Source organism: Balaenoptera ricei, chromosome 8 (genome assembly GCF_028023285.1).
Source record: "Balaenoptera ricei isolate mBalRic1 chromosome 8, mBalRic1.hap2, whole genome shotgun sequence".
NCBI classification, from domain to species: Eukaryota; Metazoa; Chordata; class Mammalia; order Artiodactyla; family Balaenopteridae; genus Balaenoptera; species Balaenoptera ricei.
Window position 1 is genome coordinate 101,005,896 of NC_082646.1, and position 23,186 is coordinate 101,029,081.

The window sequence follows — 23,186 nt, forward strand, 5'->3', positions numbered from 1 at the left end:
TTCCCTATTCTGGACATTTCATATAAATGGAATGACAATATGTGTGCTTCTGTGTCTGCCTTCTTTCATTTAGCGTAATGTTTTCACGGTTCATCCACATTGTAGCATGTTATCAGAGTTTCATTCCTTCTTATGGCTGAATAGTATTCCGTTGTACGCGTATACCACATTCTGTTAATCTGCTGTTAGTTAGGTTGTTTCCACCTTTTAGCCATTGCGAATAGTGCTGCAGTTGACCCCCACCATCTGTTATGCAATCACTGTCCCCTGTTGCAGTTTGGGCACAGGGGCTGTGGCTTCTGGTGTCCCCTGAGGCCTAGACAGGGTGAGCTCATTCATCACCTCTGATTGCTGGGTCTGTTGGAACCAAGAGGGAGAAGGCTGGGAGCTAGATGTGCCCCTAGCTCTTGGGCCTGGCTCTGCATACTTTATCTGGTTTAATTTCTGCCTAGAGGGAAGTACAGAGTGGAAAGTGCTGGTTTTTCTCCACCCTGAAGTACTTCTCCCTCCTGTGCCTGGGACAAGTTCATAATAGCCAGTTGGGAAATTTCTTAGCTCTGTGACCTAAGGTGTACTCTGACCTCAGCGTCCTCATCTGTAAAATGAGGATGATCGTTCTTGTTTCACACAGTTGTGAGGATTAAATGGGTTGGAACCTGCGGAATGCTTGCTTCTTTCCCTACCTGGATTTGGAGTTCTGGGTGAGGGACCAGTTGAGGGAAGGCACTTGGAGGCAGGACGATTTCTGTGGAATCCTCGATTAACAACTACCAGTGCCTTTTGGGGTCCTCTTAGAAGGGGAAAAAGCTGAGATAATTGTCATCACCATGTTTAGCTGTCACTGCTGAAAAGTTGTCCGCAACTTCCCTTTTCTGCAGTTAGTTAACTCTGATGCTCAGTGTATGAATCTGTGGAAATTTTCTCCCATTTCTCCCCCAGGCACAACTAGGCTCTGAGCTAACTTCAGGAAGATGAGCTTTCTGTTGATTGTATTCTTTTAAAAAGTACTTATGAGGCATCCTCCATGCCAGTTAACTTGTAGGGTGTTGTTTGCAAGGGTCTTTTTTTTTTCCTGTGGTCAGTGGAAGAGTTTGGGGGCCTGGCAGACCAGAACTTGCCTCCTGGCTTTACCTCTTACTGACCAGCTCTGTAACCCTTGATGACAGATCACTGACCTTTCACTTTTTTTTAATCTATAAAAATGTGAAAATTAGTCACCTTGCTTTGTGGTTGCTTTGTGGCAAATAGTGTTTTTTTGGTTGCAAATCTTAGACAACCCAAACAAAAGTAATTAAATAATAAGGGGTATTGCATCTCCCCAGGCAAGAAGTTTGGAAGTAGAAAGAGTCTAAAATTGCTTGATTTGGCAGTGCAAGGATCCAGGTGTTTTCTCTCATTCCCCTCATCAGCCATCCTCAGCAGGTGGGTGAGTTCTTCCCTCCTTGTCACATAGTGGCTGCAGCGGCTCCAGGCATCATGGGTAGATCTGCTGAAGTTCAGCGAAGCAGGATGGTGTTTCTGTCCTTTTTATTAGTGAAGAAGCTGTCCCCCAAGAGACCCCTTGCAGACTTCTCTTAGGTACTCTTGTCCTTTGTTTTAGTCTGCATCCTTTAGGTCCCCTGGGTCCTAAGGCAAGGATTAAACTGCTGATGCTTTATGTGGGAAGTCAAGGCCTAGTGAGGTCAAGATGAGGGAACAGAAGGGGGAGTGAGGCCAAAAAAGACATGAAGCCATGTGAGGTAGTGTGTTATCCCTCTGGCTACTATTTCATGATGAGCCTCAAAAAGATACCAGCTGGTGTGTATGCCTGGCACATAGGGCCTTCTTTGGGAGGGTTGCCAGGAGAAACTGTACCCGGATTTGTCAAAGAAGCACACTGATAATATCTTTTGAAATTAATTTTTAAACCTTCCCTAAGTCCTGGTACATTTCTCGCCAGTTGCTTTACCCTGGAAGGTAGTGTAGCTAGTGGTTTAGGACACAGACTCTGGAGTCAGACTGCCTGGGTTCAGATCCAGGTGCTGTAGCTCACCAGCCCAGTAGGGACCTGTGCCTCCCTTTTAGGAATGTTTGGAGGATTAAGTGAGTTAATATCTGAAAGCACTTGGGACGGTGCCTGGCAGAGTCAGTGCTCTGTGCATCTGATTTTAACCTTTGGAAACGTACCTTTTTGCCATGACCATGATTCTTGAACTTTCATCTGTAGAACTCAGAGCTCTTTGACACGTTGTCCTGTGTAGTGACTATCAGCCACTCAATGTTTACTGAGTCTAGGACTGTAAAGGACACAGATTGAGATGCACAGACACTCTTCACCTTCATGTTTGCCCTCAGTGAGTGGTACCTACCCGAGGGTATCCTCCATCTGTCCTCCTCTCTCCCTCCGCCATAGCCTGCTGTGACTCGGAGCCTGTCTGCTTTAGCTCTAGGGCTTTAGCACAGCGCTTGACACATGCAGGTGTGCGAGAATCGCTTGTTAAACGAGTTGTCAGTACTTTCTACCTTGAATTACTTTTTTACAGACATGTCTTATTTCCCTTACCTTCCTGTAAACAGTTTGAGGACAGGACCCAGATCTTTCGTGTTTTAGGCAACATTTGGTTGGATGGTTGGATGGTTGGATGATTGAATGGATTCCAGGTGAGGACACAACACATAGATGCCCAGGCAGAGACATAATAACATTACAAAGGGCCAGGACATGCCATCCTAGGGTCATGAGGTTATGTAGTTTAATGTTTTCCAGCTAATGGGCAAAAAAAAGTTTGCTGCCCTGTGCTACTTAACTAGCAACTGACTGCTCCTTTTTCTCCCTCTCTTGTGGTCCATCCTGGATGACGTGGATTGATGCATAGCATAGATTGAGGGGCAGGGGCTGGAGGGAGGAAGATGAGCTGGAAAAGCTTAGGGCTGAGATGAGGAGGGCTTGAGGGTACAGTGCAGTGGTGGGAATGGAAAGTTTGAGAGAGGGGGTGAGTAGGAAAGGATATCAACAGGGCTTCCCGGCCCCCCCCCCCGCCCCCCGCCGGCTTGCAGGGAGTGAGGAGAGGAAGAGTACTGGATTCCTTTGAGTACTAGTACCTGGGTCACTGGGAGATAGGACAGGGGCCAGGCCCCTCCCCCCCACCCCCCTTCTGTCCACCTATCTCATGAGATGAAAACGAATGTTGTTCTTATCTTCTCCATTTGATAAGTGCTAATTTTCAGGATAAGCGGAAGGAATACTGGCCTGGGTAATCAGACTCCTGGGACCTGACTGGCCTTGGACTTGGCCTTGGCCTTGGCCTTAGCCTTAGCCTTGCTGTGGGACCTTGGACAAGTTTTTCCCTTCTCTGGGCCTTAGGGATTGCCTCCTCTCCAAAATGAGAAGCTCATTCTTTCCTTCTGTGGCATTTATTGAGTGCCTACTGTGTGTAATATTCTAGGCACGGGCATAGACCCGGTTTCTGTTCTCCTGGAGTGTACATTTCAGTTGGAGGAGACTGACAGTAATTGAGGTGAATGCCGGGAGAAAACTCACCAGTGATGTGATGGAGAGTGAGTGGGGCTAATTTCCATTGGTTGGTTGGACACGGACTCCGTGAAGAGGTGGCATCTGAGGCCACAGTCTGGGAAGGTCTGGGGGCAGAGTGTGTTTGGAGAAGGGAATCAATACATAAAGGCTCCAAGGGAGAATCAGCTTCAAGAACATTGTAAAGGGTGTGAGAGGCTATGAGATCAGAGAGGCCACATAGGCTGTAGTTAAGAGTTTGCATTTTATTCTAAGTGTGATGGAGGTTGGAGGACACTTTTTTCCACTAGAGTCGCTTTTGATTATTTTCCTCTTTACAAGGACCATACTTTGAAATATCCAAAAAGGTGTGTTAACTAAACAACAGAATGAACAATCTTGAAATATTTTAGGTTTTTAAAGTGTGGGGAAATAATATATGGATCATGATAAATATCTTTGAGGATCCCCAGGGATCTAAAGACGGCAGATTGAGATACTGTCAATTAGACAATCTTTAAGGTCTGGTTCAAACATTTATTCTTCTCAAAGCTGATTGCCATATGATTAAAAAAAAAAAGATGACTGCCACCTACTGATAGAAGATAAATTTTTGCACAATGAAAATCTCAAACCCGGTGGATTTCTTCTGTCACGCATCTGGCTTTATACCCTCCATTTCTCGACCTGAAGTGGCTCTGGGGAAGGGGTGATGGAGTGATGGTCCTGCTTTCCTTTCTTTCTGACCCAGAGAATCTCAACTCTTGTTTCGATGTCCTTCTGCCTCAGTGCACAATGTAGCAGCAGGAAGGAGTGCTGACCTGGGGAGTTGCTCATGTTGGATGTTTCAGTGGGAAAAAACACTGCCAACAGTTGTCTGGTCTCCATTGTTTGTAGTTGACCCGCGGTTACACTGAATTCCCCTATTCAGTGGCCCTATACCCTAACCCTGGCCAACAGGCCTTTGCCTAATGTATTTAACACCCCGCCCCAGTTATTAAATTCTCAACTGCTTTATTTCTGATTTGCATTTGCCATGGCTGAATGAATCTGCTGACTTCCGTTTTCTTTTTCTGTTACAGATCGTGTGCACAGGTGACTGTAAGTACCACTTCCCATTCCACTCTTATGTTGTTCGCTACTGCCCCCCGATGGACACAGCAACATTAACAGCAACGTGAAAATCACAGAAAACGCTAATTTGCTAAAACTTGCTTAGTTTCCAATTTTTCTTTAGAAGTGGGGTGAGGGTGAAAACAGCAAGTGAAAGAAAAAATTTTTTATTTGTGCAATCCTGACAAATAAAAATATAATTTTTCTGTGATTTTTTTTTTCTAGCCTACATCTGTAGGTGATCAAAAAAAAAAAAACCACTTAGTTTTCATAATGCAGTATCATTTATATTTATTTCATGTACTGTTATCCCATAATTATTTTCTTGTGTTGCTACATTACCACATGATTTTTAAAATGGTGTACAAGCTTTGCATAACCTTTGGAAAACCAGATGTAGCCTCCTGGATATTTTGCTTCCACGTGGAGGGCTGAATCCCAGTTGCTGGTCCATTGAAGTCCTCCCAGGTCTGTAGTAAAATGAGAAAAATAAGGACAGTATAATAAGTTTTTTATGAAACTAAATATATTCAGTTGAAATCACCGTTTATTCTGGGATTATGTCCTTACTAATTTTTTGGATCATAATTCGTTTCTATAAGAAATAAAATTATTTATTTCTATAAGAAATAAAATTAATAGTATTTGGTAATTTTTTAATGTACGTTTTTGAAAAAATAAAAACTGGTAGCTTTTGTCTGTCCTCAAAATTCAAGGACAACTTTTTTTTTTCCTGGTTGGTAAAATCTCAAAGTCTGTGAACCATAGAGATAAAATAATTAGAATGTTCTCACAGTGCCATACAAAGAAGGCAGGCCTTGCTGAAACCTTCTAATAAAGAAAAGCTCAGTTAATAACAGTAATTATGCAAAGCCTGTGCAAACAATAGAAAGAGTTCTACAATTGCTTTTTCTTCCTTGTTAATCAGTTTGGTAAATAAACTGGTAGGTTCCTTGTGCAGGCTTGAATCACTGGTGCAAGAGAAGAAAACATCTGTGTGTAGAGGTGATACTGTAAAGTGGGGAAAGGGAGATGAGGGAACTATGATGTGTTTTAAAAATTATAATAAAAAAGTCTGTTGTATGGCTGGTATATGGTGGGAGGTGCCGTTTTATTAACTTGCATTTCGTTCTTCCTTCCTGTGTTCTAGGCTCCCGCTGTGATCTGGTTGAATTGACATCTACAGCCAGTGAGATTCAATCTATCAAGGCACCAGGAAACTTTTCAGTGATAAATGTAACGGATTTGAGTGGCCAGAGTCAGCAGTTTCCCAGAGCAGACAGTGATGGGAAGACTTCATTTTCAGGGCTGGTTCCTGGGACGCACTATCTTTTCACCTTTTCAAATGGCTCCAGTACCTGCTGCCAAGAAGTGCAAATACGTGAGCGAGACTTTTCTTTTGGGATGGATTGTGGGTCTTAGAGAATGTCAGTGTCTACATGTCTGAGCAGTACTACAATGGCGTAGTGGTGAAGAGCGCAGACTGAGAATCAGAGTCCCAGGTTTGCTTCCTGGGTCTGTCAGTGTTTCACTGTATGCCCTGCGGCTAGTCATTGGTCCTCTTAGACCTCAGTTTCTTCATCTTTATTACCAAAAATGCATACATATACACACACATATTTTTAAAAGATATTTTAAGATGTACTTTGCTGAACTATTGAAAGTTAAGAACTTCCTTTTCTAGGGAATTCCCTGGTGGTCCAGTGGTTAGGACTCCACGCTTTCACTGACGAGGGTGCAGGTTCAATCCTTGGTTGGGGAACTAAGGTCCTGCAAGCCGTGTGGTGCGGCGCAAAATAAATAAATAAATAAATAAAAATGCTTTTTAAAAACCTTTCCCTGTATAAACAGAATCCCTGTATGAATCAACAAAATTTAGTTCTTGATATATTTCTCTTTCTTTAAAATGGTGCCATAGCCTTCTTCATGAAGTTGTTGTGAAGCATAAATGAGAAAACGTGTGCCCAGCACCTGGCGCAGTGCCTGGGACCCAGCCAGCACCCAGAATAGGACTGCTGCTGTTCTTGCTGCCCTCATGCTGTAACTGTGGCTATTGTTTTATCATTATCCCCATCACCATCATCACTGCTGATTGCAAATGGCGCCACAATGATAACCTGCCAAAATGCTACTCTGACACTGTGAACTGGTTACTTTATAGAGGGGAGGTTCAAGTCTGAGGGGCTTTCTGGCATGAAGTTTATTGAATTGTGGGCCACCACATTCTTCTGTGCCTGGTCCTTTTTCTTTTCTCTTGTTTCCTCTCCTGCCCTTCTTCTTTGATTGGGTAAATGTTTGCATCTCCCAGGTTCCAGGTAAGGCACACCCTCCGTGCTGTCATTTGAAGGTCCCATGCATGCTGAAGTGGTGTTACCTGTACCACCTTTATTCTTCTGGGATAAGGCCCTGGGTCCTTATTGCCTTATTGCCTATGCAATAAGGGTAACTTCTGTTTCTAGTTGTTACTCCTCCATCTAGACTGTAATTAGGATGCATCCATTTTGAAGTTTTAGTTACTGTTAATAACCATCATGGCTTCCATTGTGTTAAGATCCTGTACATCTACAATTTGACAGGTGATGAAGTGAGGTTCCGAGCAGTGAGATGACTTCGAGTACAATCACCTGCTAGTGACAGCAGGATTGGACTCTGGGCCCTGATTTTTGAATGTCCAAATCCAGTGACTTTGTTTACAATTTCAGGGTGCCTTAATAATAATCCTTTATGTTTAAGAGCTGTCAGCAGAGGAACCTGAGACTGAGATGTTTTAAGGGACTAATTCCAGGTCACACAGCTAAGGGGCAGAGCAGTGCCTTACATCCGGGTCTGGATTCCAAGACCAGCTCTTTTCTCTTTATGCCATTCTGTCCTATGCCATCTTTAGGCTAGAGAACTGTGGAGCTTCCTCCTAATATCTGGGTTTGGAAAAAAAGTTATCACATGCTTCTGCACTGTATATGCCTCTCCATAAGCAGTGTTTTCTGAGAATCAGGAGATAGACTTATTTTGCATCTCAGGTCTCTTTTATGTCAGCTTCTGTACAGATTTAGCTCCATGTTCAAGTCATGGCCAACAAGGCCACCCTCTGTTATTTTTATCTTTGTTTTATAGCCTTCTGTTTCACTAACACACATGCATACATGTATATATGGGAATCTAAATGTATTTTGTTGGAGGGAAGTCCAGGAGGCAAATAAAGAGAAATGAAATTCTGTGGTTGCAAAATTCACTTCTGGAAAGTAGACATACAGAGCAGTCCTTACTCTTACATTTCTTTTCGAAATATAATTTTTTTCTTTCCTTTTTTTGGGAAACAATATTAAAATAGAACCCAGTCCTACAGAAGCTGTTACCATCAGTCCAACCAGTGTGACCCTAACCTGGAAAAACGACACAGCTGGAGTAACGAGTAAGATGGAAAATGGGCAGATGAGTCTTGCAAATCAAACAGGTGTTAACAGCACATACTCAAGTCCAGGAAGCAATGGGACTTCAGGAGATACCACATTAGGTAAGATGAGTAGCTCCCAGGAATAATCATGAACCATCCTTCTTGTCCTGTATCCTAGAGCCTTGCCCATTCAAGTTGCCTGCTGGAAAGAGATTGATTTTCATTAACTGTGGAAGACGAGAAAAGATTCTGTATTGTTTCAAGCCCAGGAATTCAGGTGGCAGGATCACTCAGTATTAAGGTCCTGTGTGTTTTGGGATATTTTAGCTACTTCCAACTGTTTGGTTTAAAATTTTTTTCATTATTATTGATTAATACTTACTTTTCTGCTAAGACTTGGGAATGGAGACCTGTTAGAAATGTGTCTTGGGCTTCCCTGGTGGCGCAGTGGTTAAGAATCTGCCTGCCAAGGCAGGGGACACGGGTTTGAGCCCTGGTCTGGGAAGGTCCCACATGCCGCGGAGCAACTAAGCCTGTGTGCCACAACTACTGAGCCTGCGCTCTAGAGCCCGTGAGCCACAACTACTGAAGCTTGCACACCGCAACGAAGAGTAGCCTCCGCTCGCCGCAACTAAAGAAAGCCTGTGCGCAGCAACGAAGACCCAACGCAGCCATAAATAAATAAATAAATAAATAGATAGATAGATAGATAGATAAATTTATTTAAAAAAAAAGAAAAAGAAATGTGTCTTGATGGTGTTGGTAATTACTAGGCTTCTTTTAATCTCCCTAGGGAAGTTGATGCTATATTTATATTCCTGGGAGCTTCTGTTGGGCATGAAAGTTTGATATACTTTATAGAGGAATATGTGCTTCAAATGAAATAAGAGTCCAGTGACTCTTATTAAGCTTAGATTTTTATTTAGTTTAGATGTCAGTACCCTGAGCCACCTGTTACAGCTGCAAATTTAGCTTTTTTTTTTTAAGCTGGAAAGAACCAAAAATATAAAAAACAGATGAGACACTCTTTTTAAGCTGAGAAGAATACACAATTTAAAAAAGAGGTCCTGTGTTGGTTTTCTGATCACACCCTGTGTCGGGTGTGCTCTCATTGGCTGGTGAAGGCTGTGGAAAGCTGACTTCCTGAGCCCATGGTGTGAAGTGACCGCCTGGCACATCGCCTTCTGCACACGGAGCGGACCAATGCTAAACCAGTGGTTTTCAACATTTTTTCTTTTTAAGCCTGGAAACTATTTCTTTAAATAAAATCTTGCCCAGATGCCCAGTAAGTAAAAAGAACTGGAGAGAGAGGAGCTACAGGGATGCAGTGTCACAGGTACCTTCAAAAACCTCCTGGAGGTTGGCAGCACAGTTTTAGAGAAAACAGAAACCCACAGTAAAGATTTGCTGTATTGTGAGAGAGCGAGGAAAAGAAGGAGAGGGCAGAGAGGAGATAGAAGAGAATTAAGGAGGAAGAAGAAGGCAGAATTTAGAAATGCTGATGGGACAAGGTGATACAGAATTGGTGACTATAGGAAAGGGGAGGTGGCCAGGTGGCCAGAAGCACGCAGCCCAGGAACCAAGGATCCTCACTCCACCTTAAATCCCCCAAGGTCAAGGCTGTGTTTATCAGCTACTGTTTACTGAGCACATACCGTGTGCTTAGCTGTCCTTAATCCATCAGGGTGTCCTCACAGTAACCCTGAGGGCTACAGCGGAAGAAATGGTAATGCCGAGAAGTTAAGTTTCTTCTGAGCTCCCAGAGTTATTGAGCATCATGTAGTGGGAACCCAGCAGCCTGATTCCAGAGCACTGTTGTACAGTGGTGTTCATCACAGTTACCCGGATCATTGAGCTGGCTGCTTTATTCGTGTTGCACATGTCTTTTTTAAAGAAATGTGTGACCCAGTGTAGAAATCTTTGCATCAGAAACATTTGATGTGAAGAATAGAATTGCACAATGGATCAGCTCGCCTCACAGCTGGATGGTGCCTCACAGTCATCCAGGCCAGTGTCTTTGCGTTCAGCCTCCTCAAGCAGGGTTGTGGATCTGTCTGCAGTGCTCCCTGTGCTTGTATCAATATATGCTTAAAGCTGGAGCCCTGGGTCCTAGTTTCCCTGATGCTACGAGTAGTGTGCATTCTTGAGCAAGTCACCCTGCTGTTCTGAATCTCCATGTTCTTATCTCAAGATTGAAGGGAGTGGATGTCATCTTGGCCAAAATTGTTTGGTTTACGTCACAACCAGCCAAATAAAGTGATAGAAAGAATGGCGGGGGGATGGTATAGACTGGAAATCTTCTGAAGATTTCCCTTGGGGTTGGAATACAGGGAAGAGGGTCTTAGTTGAAATGTCTTGATACTGTGAAATATTATTTGTATTATCTGGAATTGAGACCTTTAGATGTAGCAAATGATCACTTTTTTGGATGCTTATTCCTGGTATCTAAAATATTAAATGCTGCTGTTTAAAACGGCAATTTAGAAGAGTGTCAGATCACTGTTGGAATTAACTGTCGTGGAGAATAGTTCAGATCCTAAAAAATTATGGCTTTAAGGTTTATTCTTTTCTCCTTTTTTTCTGCATAATGATAAGTTTTCTCCCTGCTGTGAAAATGATGGAACTGCACTGGACTCTGATATAAAGGAAGTATTTTTAGTGGGTCACATTGAAACATCAATGTCCCCAGTCATTCTTAATGAAAGGTGACTACAAGTATCTTATTCCATCTGTGCCCACTGTGTGTTTTTAAAATAGAGCCTCATCCAGTTTCTGGTCTTCGTGTTGTCTTTGTGGGTGTGACGCACGTTGCTCTTACCTGGAAGAATGATAGCATCACTGACACCTTCCGGATGCTCCTTGAAGGAAGCCAGGAGTTGACTCAAAACTTAGTAGTCAGTTTTTCAGACCTGAAGCCAGGGATTCAAAACAAGGTCACCCTATATCTTTCAAATAAGACACAGAGTGACCCTCTGGTTACAGAAAATAGCTTAGGTGAGTTACAAAAGTGGGCTTCTGATCTGCCTTGCTGGTTTTGACTTTCAGTAACTTATAGTTAAGAAAAATTGTTCTGATAATTTGTACGGAGTTTAGAATTTATAGAGGTCTTCTCCACATTTTAGTTTGACCTCCACGAGTGTGTGAAGAAGGAGGGGAAAATGTTCTTATTTTACAGGTCAGCACAGTGGGTGTTGAAACTTTTTGGAGTCTGGCATCCAGGAAAGTAGCTGGGCCCTTTAGCTTCTTAAACTTTTGGTTGGATAGATAACAGATGTGTTAACCCAAGTAGGCCCACTGGAGGAACTTAACCGCATCCAATGAGAAAAGGGCTGCTTATCAGGCAAATCTAGCAGATGTCTTCTGCATTGACAGTGGAGTAGTTATTTGCAGACTTCATAGAATTTTCAGGGGTAGCCCTGTGAATTGAGAACAAGTACTCAATCCCCATTTTACACATAAGGAAACAGATGTGCAAAGTAGGTGTCAGGATTCTTGATGGCAGGTGACAGAATCAGGCTTCAAATAGCTTAGACTAAAAGAGCAACTTCTTGGCTCGTGTATATTTCCCCACCAGGGGCAGCAAGGCCTTGAAGGAAGAGATGAGGTGACTCTTGTCTCTCTTCCCTGCTTGTTTCTTTTTACCAACTTTCCCCTGGTTCAGCAGTTCTGCTTGTTTCACCCTCTCTCAGCAGGGGACTGGTCCAGGGAAAGAATTCCTTAAGTGGGCTCTGCTTAGCCAAGTGTGAATCATGAGGTTGTCCTGGAAATCCGTGTTTGGAGTTGGGTGGGAGAAGATGGTTTCTTGAAAGAAGCTGGCGAGAGATGCAAATAGCTGAGTTGGAGAGAGAAGTGCAAATATCTGCGGTGCTACCTGGGCTAAAAGTACAACGTGAAATACCTGCCCCAAATCAGGACCCTTTCACAGAGAACGAACGTGCGGACACGGTGGAGGGGAAGAGGGGGTGTGGGATGAATTGGGAGATTGGGATTGACATATATACACTACCATGTGTAAAACGGATAGCTGGTGGGAACCTGCTGTATAGCGCAGAGAACTCAGCTCCGTGCTCTGTGGTGACATAGATGGGTGGGATGGGGGTGGGGTGGGAGGGAGGTCCAAGAGGGAGGGGATACATGTATACATACAGCTGTTTCACTTTGTAGTGCAGCAGAAACTAACACAACACTGTAAAACAACTATACCCCAATTTAAAAAAAGAAAAGGTAAAAAAACTCACCAAACCCCCAACTCAGGGCCCTTTCAGGAGCATGTGTATCTCTGGGGGAGGAAGGGAACAGGTATTTGTGGAGTCCCAGCTGTGGGTACTGTCTGATGTGTCGTCTTACGGTGGGGAGGGCACCGGTGCTGACAGAAGACAGGGATACACTTCTGTCGCAGGTAACGTCTTTGCCTTTTGTGTTTGAAACAGATGCCAGCAGCACAGACCGCTCTCTGCAGCCGCCCAGGAGCCCCACTGCCCCTGGGTACATATACGGACTCGAACCTGCAGCCCCCTCCTCTGACCCTTCTCTGCCCCAAGACACCACGGAAGTCCTGCTTTTTGGGTTAAAGTCTGACACACAGTACAAGGCCACTGTTTATCCTCGAGCAGCAAGTGGTGCCGAAGGACAGCCCCGCGCCACAGAGTTCAAAACAAGTATGTTGAATTTTGTAAAGTGGCTTCAGCCAGAGTTTTCTAGCACAGAGTTTGTCTTCTGTGATTCTGGTTCTGAGTTATCTCTTGCTTCATAAGTAGTTTTGTTGCGGGAGAGAGTTTTCTGGAAGAGGTTTTGGACAGAGCAGATCCAGTGAGTTTCTTCTGAACTCTGTGGCCAAGACCCTTCTTTCCTGGAGCTCATTACAACGTAGCTGCTCATTTCCTTGAGCAGCTACCATGTGCAGATGCTAGGGGCTACCTCATTCTTTCTTTCATAGCTCTGCATACTGGCCAACGAGACAAACTGGCATAATGTTTTTCTCTTGTAACTTGATATTCATTTTGTCCATGTTGGTTAAGTATTTTCCCCTTGAGAGAAGAAAATGAGTTTCCTTTTTTGGCCTGAACTTGGAAGGCATACTGACCTTCCTATGACACTTGCTGACATGCACACTGCTGCTTTCTACCTATAATTTGTCAGCACTCCCACTCTGTAAATTGAACAGTTTTAGAGACTTTTTGGATTGGTGCTGATGAGGGGGTAAAGAATTGCAGTATAGATGGGGAATCAAGGCAAACATACATGGGAAAGCACATGGTCAGGCTCTGTGGGTTCAGGAACAAATGCTGTAGCCTGGCAGCTGTTGGGGGCTTGCTTGCAGGCAACACAGACTGACTCGGGTTATCTTATCCAACAATACCTCTATTCTATATGACCGTCTCTTTGCTGTACAGCAGAGACTAACACAACATCGTATTTGTAAGTCAAATATACTCCAATAAAAATTAAAACAAATAAACAAACAAACCCCCAAAATATATCTGTTCTGAAAGGCTGTCATAGATCCATAGAATGGAGGCAGTAAGGCTGGAGGCTGGAGGACCAAGGACAGAAAACGGTCCAGCATCCAGGAAACTCTGGAGGGCTGGTCCGTGCTGGAGCTGGTGACACTCCCTCAGGATTCTAGGGTGAAGAGGGTGTCATGTTGCTTTCTAGATGGCTGTGCTGGGGAAGGGAGCCGCTGTCCCTCCAGCTTCCACATGGGTGACAGGCACCTCCTCCCCACAAGGGGGGTTGGGATGCCTTTTGGAAGAGGGACTTGGATGCTTCATAGGCAACCCATGGTCACTGTGCACTACAGTTGCCCACTAAGTGCTGGGGACATGGGAAAGCTGGAGCCTGATTTTAATGTTAAATCCCAAAGGAAGGCCTCTTCTACAGGGAGGATCTAACTTTCTTTGAAGGGAGGATAGGATTTGGATAAATGGAGAGGAGGAGGAGGAGGATATGTCAGTTGAGGAAACGTCATGAGTGAAAGTGCAGATGCTGGCCACTGAGCTATGAAAGTGGAGAGGCACTGGGACTAGGTAACATCTCAAGGACTCTGATGATTCTGGAGGGGTTGATTCATTTCCTAGAGAGATGGTATATGTATGTTTTGAGAGCTGCTCTCTCTCTTTTGGAGGGGCTGGGAGGATGTGTTATAGGACACCTGGGGGCAATTTTTGGCTGGGGGAGGAGGGAAGGGGGGAAGGGACTCCTCCAGGGGTGCCATTGACAGTGGTGGGGCTGTCCTACATACAAGATGCTTGTGCAGGGAGGTGAGTGGGGCTGAAATCTAGTCTCTGGGCCTTTCACCCAGCCACACCCCCCGGGGCAGAGCCATCCAGAGGAGGGCCTTTTTGCCTGATCCTGCGAAAAGCGGCCTGTGGATTAGTGTGGACCTGGGGTTCCCTGCTTTGTAAAGTGATTTGAGTGGAATTAAAGTAATAGTGATTGCATTTTTGGCTTTTGGTCATGTGGATATACACAAAGCCTGGTTTGTGTTGACTGTCCTAGTGCTTAATAAATAATAATAATATTATATAATATATACTATTATAATAATTATATTGTAGGCTTAACCCTCTCTATGTTGTGTGTGTATGTATATGTGTGTGTATACTCATGTGTACACACACACACATACACACAGATACACATACATGTATGGTACCATGCACTTTTCAAGTGACTAATTAGGTGGGATGGAGTTAAGGACACCATCAGAGGATGTTGAGACGCCTGAGACTAGTCATGATAGGAAATCACCTCCAAGGCTGAAGAGTAAGGGGGAGGAGATGGTGTTTCTGGAGCCGAGCGAGGGCTGGGGCAGTGGAGGACACAGCTATGTCAGAACAGGTGACCCAGAGCAGGAGGCAGTGAGGAGAAGGACTCCAACTGCTTTCTCCTCCCGCCCCCCAGTAGCCTGCCCCTATCGCTCATTGGTGGAACCTGGTCCCAGGCCACCTGGCAGAGTCTCTATCCCCCAACCTGTGCCCCAGTGATGCAAGGTACAGGGCTCAGCCTCCCCGGGGCACAGAGCAGGCAGGAGAAGGACAGAGGGTGGATTGGGAGAGTGGGGTGGGCAAGTGGTGAATAACTAGCACTCTTGTGTTATCTTTTCTTGAGTTAGGATTATTATCCTGACTTTATAGATGAGGAAGCTGAGCTCGGTGATTTTCCTAAGATCCACCTGCCTATTCAAGTAGAGCTGACCTTGGAACCCAGACCTGCCTCATGCGAAAGTCTGTGACCTTTACTTGATCATGTAGAGTATAGTGTTCATTCTTGGATGGATGTATGGTTGAGACCTTTTGGGGTCACCCAGCACCTAGGGGGGCACGTGTAGAGTCCATGTTGTTGTCTGAGGAGTCTATCGCATCTCTAAGAGTCAGCTCACAAGAAGAACGTAGAGTAACTATGCAGTTGCAATTGGCCAGGTTGTTTTCTTCACTGAAGATGCTGCCTGACTTTTGCTGGGACCACCCTACACTCAGGTATGTTGCGTTAAATGGTGTCGAGTAGGAAGGAAGAATTGCTAAGAGTGTTTCTTAGATTAGATGACGTTCCTTGATGACAGCATCTCTCCCTCTCTCTGTCTCTTTCTGTCTGGCTTGGCCATTCTGGTGGTTGTTAACTCCTCTTGTGTCTTTGCAGATTCCAGTCAGGTGTTTGACATCAAAGTTGTGAACATCAGTGCCACAGGCTTGACCCTGACCTGGAAAATCAATGACAATGAGTCATCCTCTGTCTATACCTACAAGATACAAGTTGCTGGCGAGACAGATTCCTTCAATCTCACTGTCAGTGAGACTCGTGCCGTCATCACCTCACTCAGCTCGAGCACCTTATACGACATCACAGTGTGGCCTTTCCTTAACAACAGTTACGAGGGCATACCGGGCTTTCTCCAAGTGTACACCCGTGAGTCCACTCATTGCTTTGCTAACCTTTCTTGCCTGCCTGCTATGCGCCAGGTGCAGATACAAGACAAATTCCGTTCCTGCCCTTGAGGAAAGCACAGCTCAGCTTGTGGGTCCACAGGGACGCTTACCACCTTCAGGCTGTGTGATCTTATGACGGTGACCATTGATTGACCCTGCCCACACGCCCAGCATCGCGGGACGTGCTTTCCTTGCACGGTCTCATGTAATGTTCACAAATCTGTGACATGGCACTGGCCTCATTTTATGGATGAGGAAGCCCAGGCCGAGACAGATGCTATGGACAGGTGTCACACCTTGTGAGTGTCAGAGGTGGGATCAGACAGCTGGGCTCTCTCAGCTCCAGCCTGCGCTGGTGACGGCCATTCTCGTGTGCTAGCGACAGGGAGCAAGTTGATACATGGAACCTGTTATAAAGAACCTGGTTATTCATGTCCCTTTGTCCTTTGGATGCTGACATTATAAGGAAATAGGACACAGCTATGTCTTGTCTTTTCTTTCTTCTGATCCAGCTGCCTCTTAAAGACAAGATGTTAGGCAGCAAATAAAAACCATTCTGTTCCAAGGACGGTCCAGTAATTAAAACAATAATGGTGTGCCAGTAGAGTAGTAATGTAATAATATAGTAATATCGGTATTGCACTGCGCCAGGAGCTTTACATGTATTGCAGTGGCCTTCACGGTAGGTGTTAGGATCCCTGTCTTACAGATGAAAAGACTATAGCCCAGCACAACTGAAGAGTTTGCCCAAGACCACAGAGCTGGTAAACAGCAGGGCAGGGACTTGAACCCAGGGGTGCCTGGCTCTGGACCCAGGACTCATCCTACCAGAATACTTTATTCGAGTGTCTGTTGCTTTCCAAGAAGCACACCTTAGGCATTCTTACAAACGTCTTCTGACTGGGTCTTTGGACTAAATGAAATCTGCTTTCTTTTCTTCACCTTTTACTTTTTTTTTTTTTTTTTTTTAACTGTTTAATCTCTCTATTAGGATCAGGTTCACTGTGAGTAACAAACTCCCCAAGTATCCAAGACAGGAGTTTATTTCTCTCTCATTATAAAAGAAGCCCAATGCTAGGCAGGATGGGATGGTTAGCTACTGCTCATTTGCAAGAAACAGAAACCATGAGCTATTTTAAACGGAAGAGGATCTTATCTTGGGAACTGAGGGTTTACAGAATCATTGGAAGTGCTGGTGTGTAAGTTTGCTAGGACTGCCATAACAAGTACGACAGATTGGGAGGCTTAAACAATAGAAATCGACTGTCTCACAGTTCTGGAGGCAAGAAGTCTGAGATCAGGTGATTCAGGCTTGGTTTCTTCTGAGACCTCCCTTCCTGGCTTTGTAATGGCCGGCTTCTCCCTGTGTCTTCACATGATTCTCCTTTGATCTGTGCATGTCTGTGTCCTAATCTCCTCTTTTTTTTAAAAATTTTATTGAAGTATAGTTGATTTACAATGTTGTGTTTAATTTCTGCTGTACAGCAAAGTGATTTAGTTATACATATATATATTCTTTTTCATATTCTTTTCCATTATGGTTTATCACAGGATATTGAATATAGTTCCCTCTAATCTAATAAGGATACTAGTCATAATGGATTGGATTAGGGCCCACCTTAATGGCCTCATTTCACCTTAATCACCTCTTTAAAAATCCTACCTCCAAATATAGTCAGATTCTGAGGTACTGATGGTTAGGACTTCAACATAGGAATTTTGAGGGGACACAATTCAACTCACACCATGTGGGGTGCAGCTCTAGGCTGGGACCCAGAAATGACTCCCAGCCTAAGGGTGCAGAACTCCCCATCCAGGGAGTCCCCAACTGTGTCACTGTCAGCAGCCCTGGCTGTAGTTGTTGGCTCCAGGAATGTACTGAGCTGCCGTCCTGGCATCAGGAAGCTGCAGCCACTGCCACATTGTTGGTTCTATAGCCAGGCAGCCTGAGCTTCAGGCATCACACCCACGTTCCAGTTACAAGAAGGAGGAAGGATAAAAGGTAACGCTCCATCCTTTAAGGATGCTTCTTAGGAGCCATGTGGTGCTTATACGCACATCCCATTGACCAGAACTTAGCCTAGTTGCAAGGGAGGCTGGGAAATGTAGTTTTTCTTTCCAATAGCCATGTACACTGCTAAGAATCTGGGGGTGTATGATTAAGGAAAACGGAGGGGGGAATGGATTTTGGGGGTCAACAGCAGCCTCTGCTGCACTTCCTTAAACAGAGACTCTGGAAGGCTAAGTAATGTATACAACATAGGCAGCCAGCAGTGGCCAAGGTCCTCCAGTGCCTGAGCCCTTGACCCACGAGAATTTACGCCTCTTCTCATTTCCTTTGAATGACTTTGTACAACTTAAACACCAGTTTCTGCACTCCTGTGGCCAAGTGTTCTCTTGTTGGTTAGAAACATGAGTTTCTGAGGGGCTTGTGTTGTAGGTGATAATACAAAAAAGAGAAAAAGAGAGGTCAGGTGTCCCAAGTGTACGTTTAATCTCATTGTAAATATTTTGTGAGGTGCAGTCACCCTTGTCTTCTGGAGAAATAGATTCTTAATCTAGTCATTTACTTTCTACCCACAGCCCCCTGTCCAGTTTCTGACTTTCGAGTGACAAGTGTCAGCACAAGGGAAATTGGCTTAGCGTGGAACAGCAATGACTCTAATTCCTTTGAGATATATATCACACCGGATGAAGCTGGAGGACCTAACACAACCACCGAACAAAGTATTGTCATTGGTGGCTTACGCCCTGGAACCAAGTATCGTTTTGACATATTTCCACAAGGACCAAATGGGACTAAAGGGGATTCCCAAACAGTTAACGGTACAACTGGTAAGCAAATAGGTTGTACTTTCTGTGAAACAGTCATGTTTCTTAAGGGAAATCAGTATAATTTATAAATGTCAAATTTTCCAAATATTGGTTTTCTTTTAAATATCTAAGAAAAACTTTTAAACACATTTATAATGACAGCAATGCATATTCATTATATAAAATACAGACAAGCAAAAAGAAAAATCACATGTAAACCAACAACCAGAGATAATAACTAATAGATTTTGATGCGTGATGTTTTAGAATTTTAAGATATAGAAAGGTGTGTATGTGTGTGTGTATATATATTTTAGCAAATATTAAAATACTGTACATGTGTTATCGGCTTTTTGCATTTCAAGTTTATTAGGACTATTCTTCCCTATTAGCATAAATATTTCTGCAGGATAATTAAAAAAATTTTTTTTATTAAACATCTTTATTGGAGTATAATTGCTTTATAATGGTGTGTTAATTTCTGCTTTATAACAAAGTGAATCAGTTACAGATATACATATGTCCCCATATCTCTTCCCCCTTGCGTCTCCCTCCCTCCCACCCTCCCTATCCCACCCCTCTGGTGGTCACAAAGCACTGAGCTGATCTCCCTGTGCTATGCGGCTGCTTCCCACTAGCTATCTATTTTACGTTTGGTGGTGTATATATGTCCATGCCACTCTCTTACTTTGTCCCAGCTTACCCTTCCCCCTCCCCGTATCCTCAAGTCCATTGTCTAGTAGGTCTGTGTCTTTGTTCCCGTCTTGCCCCTAGGTTATTCATGACTTTTTTTTTTTTTTTAGATTCCATATATATGTGTTAGCATACGGTATTTGTTTTTCTGTTTCTGACGTACTTCACTCTGTATGACAGACACTAAATCTATCCACCTCACTACAAATAACTCAATTTCGTTTCTTTTTATGGTTGAGTAATATTCCATTGTATATATGTGCCACATCTTCTTTATCCATTCATCTGTCGATGGACACTTAGGTTGCTTCCATGTCCTGGCTATTGTAAATAGAGCTGCAATGAACATTGTGGTACCTGACTCTTTTTGAATTATGGTTTTCTCAGGGTATATGCCCAGTAGTGGGATTGCTGGGTCATATGGTAGTTCTATTTTTAGTTTTTTAAGGAACCTCCATACTGTTCTCCATAGTGGCTGTATCAATTTTCATTCCCACCAATAGTGCAAGAGGGTTCCCTTTTCTCCACACCCTCTCCAGCAATTATTGTTTGTAGATTTTTTGATGATGGCCATTCTGACTGGTGTGAGATGATATCTCATTGTAGTTTTGATTTGCATTTCTCTAATGATTAATGATGTTGAGCATTCTTTCATGTGTTTGTTGGCAGTCTGTATATCTTCTTTGGAGAAATGTCTATTTAGGTCCTCTGCCCATTTTTGGGTTGGGTTGTTTGTTTTATTGATACTGAGCTGCATGAGCTGCTTGTAAATTTTGGAGATTAATCCTTTGTCAGTTGCTTCATTTGCAAATATTTTCTCCCATTCTGAGGGTTGTCTTTTGGTCTTGTTTATGGTTTCCTTTGCTGTGCAAAAGCTTTTAAGTTTCATTAGGTCCCGTTTGTTTATTTTTGTTTTTATTTCCATTTCTCTAAGAGGTGGGTCAAAAAGGATCTTGCTGTGTTTTATGTCATAGAGTGTTCTGCCTATGTTTTCCTCTAAGAGTTTGATAGTGTCTGGCCTTACATTTAGGTCTTTAATCCATTTTGAGTTTGCTTTTGTGTATGGTGTTAGGGAGTGTTCTAATTTCATTCTTTTACATGTAGCTGTCCAGTTTTCCCAGCACCACTTATTGAAGAGGCTGTCTTTTCTCCACTGTATATTCTTGCCTCCTTTATCAAAGGTAAGGCGACCATATGTGCGTGGGTTTATCTCTGGGCTTTCTATCCTGTTCCATTGATCTATATTTCTGTTTTTGTGCCAGTACCATACTGTCTTGATTACTGTTGCTTTGTCTGAAGTCAGGGAGCCTGATTCCTCCAGCTCCATTTTTCTTTCTCAAGATTGCTTTGGCTATTTGGGGTCTTTTGTGTTTCCATACAAATTGTGAAATTTTTTGTTCTAGTTCTGTGAAAAAATGCCATTGGTAGTTTGATAGGGATTGCAATGAATCTGTAGATTGCTTTGGGTAGTAGAGTCATTTTCACAACGTTGATTCTTCCAATCCAAGAACATGGTATATCTCTCCATCTATTTGTATCATCTTTAATTTCTTTCATCAGTGTCTTAAAATTTTCTGTATACAGGTCTTTTGTCTGCTTAGGTAGGTTTATTCCTAGATATTTTATTCTTTTTGTTGCAATGGTAAATGGGAGTGTTTTCTTAATTTCACCTTCAGATTTTTCATCATTAGTGTATAGGAATGCAAGAGATTTCTGTGCATTAATTTTGTATCCTGCTACTTTACCAAATTCATTGATTAGCTCTAGTAGTCTTCTGGTAGCATCTTTAGGATTCTCTTTGTATAGTATCATGTCATCTGCAAACAGTGACAGCTTTACTTCTTCTTTTCCGATTTGGATTCCTTTTATTTCTTTTCTTCTCTGATTACTGTGGCTAAAGCTTACAAAACTATGTTGAATAATAGTGGTGAGAGTGGGCAACCTTGTTTTGTTACTGATCTTAGTGGAAATGGTTTCAGTTTTTCACCATTGAGGACGATGTTGGCTGTGGGTTTGTCATATATGGTCTTCATTATGTTGAGGAAAGTTCCCCCTATGCCTCCTTTCTGGAGGGTTTTTATCATAAATAGGTGTTGAATTTTGTCAAAAGCTTTCTCTGCATCTATTGAGATGATCACATGGTTTTTCTCCTTCAATTTGTTAATATGGTGTTATCACATTGATTGATTTGCGTATATTGAAGAATCCTTGCATTCCTGGGATAAACCCCACTTGATCATGGTGTATGATCCTTTTAATGTGCTGTTAGATTCTGTTTGCTAGTATTTTGTGGAGAATTTTTGCATCTATGTTCATCAGTGATATTGGCCTGTAGTTTTCTTTCTTTGTGACATCTTTGTCTGGTTTTAGTATCAGGGTGATGGTGGCCTCGTAGAATGAGTTTGGGAGTGTTCCTCCCTCTGCTTTATTTTGGAAGAGTTTGAGAAGGATAGGTGTTAGCTCTTCTCTAAATGTTTAATAGAATTCACCTGTGAAGCCATCTGGTCCTGGGCTTTTGTTTGTTGGAAGATTTTTAATCACAGTTTGAATTTCAGTGCTTGTGATTGGTCTGTTCATATTTTCTATTTCTTCCTGGTTCAGTCTCGGAAGGTTGTGCATTTCTAAGAATTTATCCATTTCTTCCAGGTTGCCCATTTTATTGGCATAGAGTTGCTTGTAGTAATCTCTCATGATCCTTTGTATTTCTGCAGTGTCAGTTGTTACTTCTCCTTTTCCATTTCTAATTCTATTGATTTGCGTCTTCTCCCTTTTTTTCTTGATGAGTCTGGCTAATGGTTTATCAATTTTGTTTATCTTCTCAAAGAACCAGCTTTTAGTTTTATTGATCTTTGCCATCGTTTCCTTAATTTCTTTTTCATTTATTTCTGCTCTGATCTTTATGATTTCTTTCCTTCTCTGCAGGATAATTTTAATACCTGCCTGACATTCCATTGTCTAAATCAGGAGTCAACAGGTAAAAATGGCCCATGGGCCAAATCTGGCCCACTGCCTGTTTTTTTGTAGAGAGTAAAGTTTTATTGGAACACAACCATGCTCATTTCTTTATATAACATCTATGGCTTCTTTTGTGCTAGAAATGAGTAGTTGCCACAGAGAATAAATGGCCTGCAAAACCTAAAATATTTATTCTGTGGTCCATATAGAAAAAGTTCGCTGACCCCTTGGTTAGATCAGTGGTTCTCAAAGTGTGGTCCAGGGATCTCTGGGAGTCCCCTAGATTCTTTCAAGCGGGTCTGTAAGGTATTATTATTATTATTTTTAAAAATTTATTTATTTTATTTATTTATTTTTGGCTGCGTGGGGTCTCTGTTGCTGCTTGCGGGCTTTCTCTAGTTGTGGTGAGCAGGGGCTACTCTTTGTTGCAGTGCGCGGGCTTCTCATTGCGGTGGCTTCTCTTGTTGCGGAGCAGGGGCTCTAGGCACATGGGCTTCAGTAGTTGTGGCTCTCGGGCTCTAGAGCGCAGGCTCAGTAGTTGTGGTGCCCGGGCTTAGTTGCTCCGTGGCATGTGGGATCTTCTTGGACCAGGGCTCGAACCTGTGTCGCCTGCACTGGGAGGCAGATTCTTAACTACTGAGCCACCAGGGAAACCCTGTAAGGTATTATTATCGTAATAATATTGGAATGCTATTTGGCTTCTTCACTCTCATTCTCTCATGATGAGTGTACAGTGGAGTTTTCTAGATGCTCTGTGACATGGGATGAGATCATTTTTCTGTTGGCTAATGGAATGCATGCTTGT

The 23,186-nt window shown here is 43.2% G+C and overlaps 1 protein-coding gene across 1 annotated transcript in view; it reads left to right on the top strand.

Annotated features, from left to right (window-relative positions):
• PTPRJ (protein tyrosine phosphatase receptor type J) overlaps positions 1–23,186 on the top strand; it is a 165,211-nt gene that overhangs the window by 105,682 nt on the left and 36,343 nt on the right. The window contains exons 2-7 of the mRNA XM_059929944.1: positions 4,573–4,591; positions 5,754–5,984; positions 7,932–8,114; positions 12,425–12,652; positions 15,633–15,899; positions 18,503–18,754. Coding sequence (XP_059785927.1) covers positions 4,573–4,591; positions 5,754–5,984; positions 7,932–8,114; positions 12,425–12,652; positions 15,633–15,899; positions 18,503–18,754 — 1,180 coding nt within the window. The remainder of the gene's footprint in view (positions 1–4,572; positions 4,592–5,753; positions 5,985–7,931; positions 8,115–12,424; positions 12,653–15,632; positions 15,900–18,502; positions 18,755–23,186) is intronic.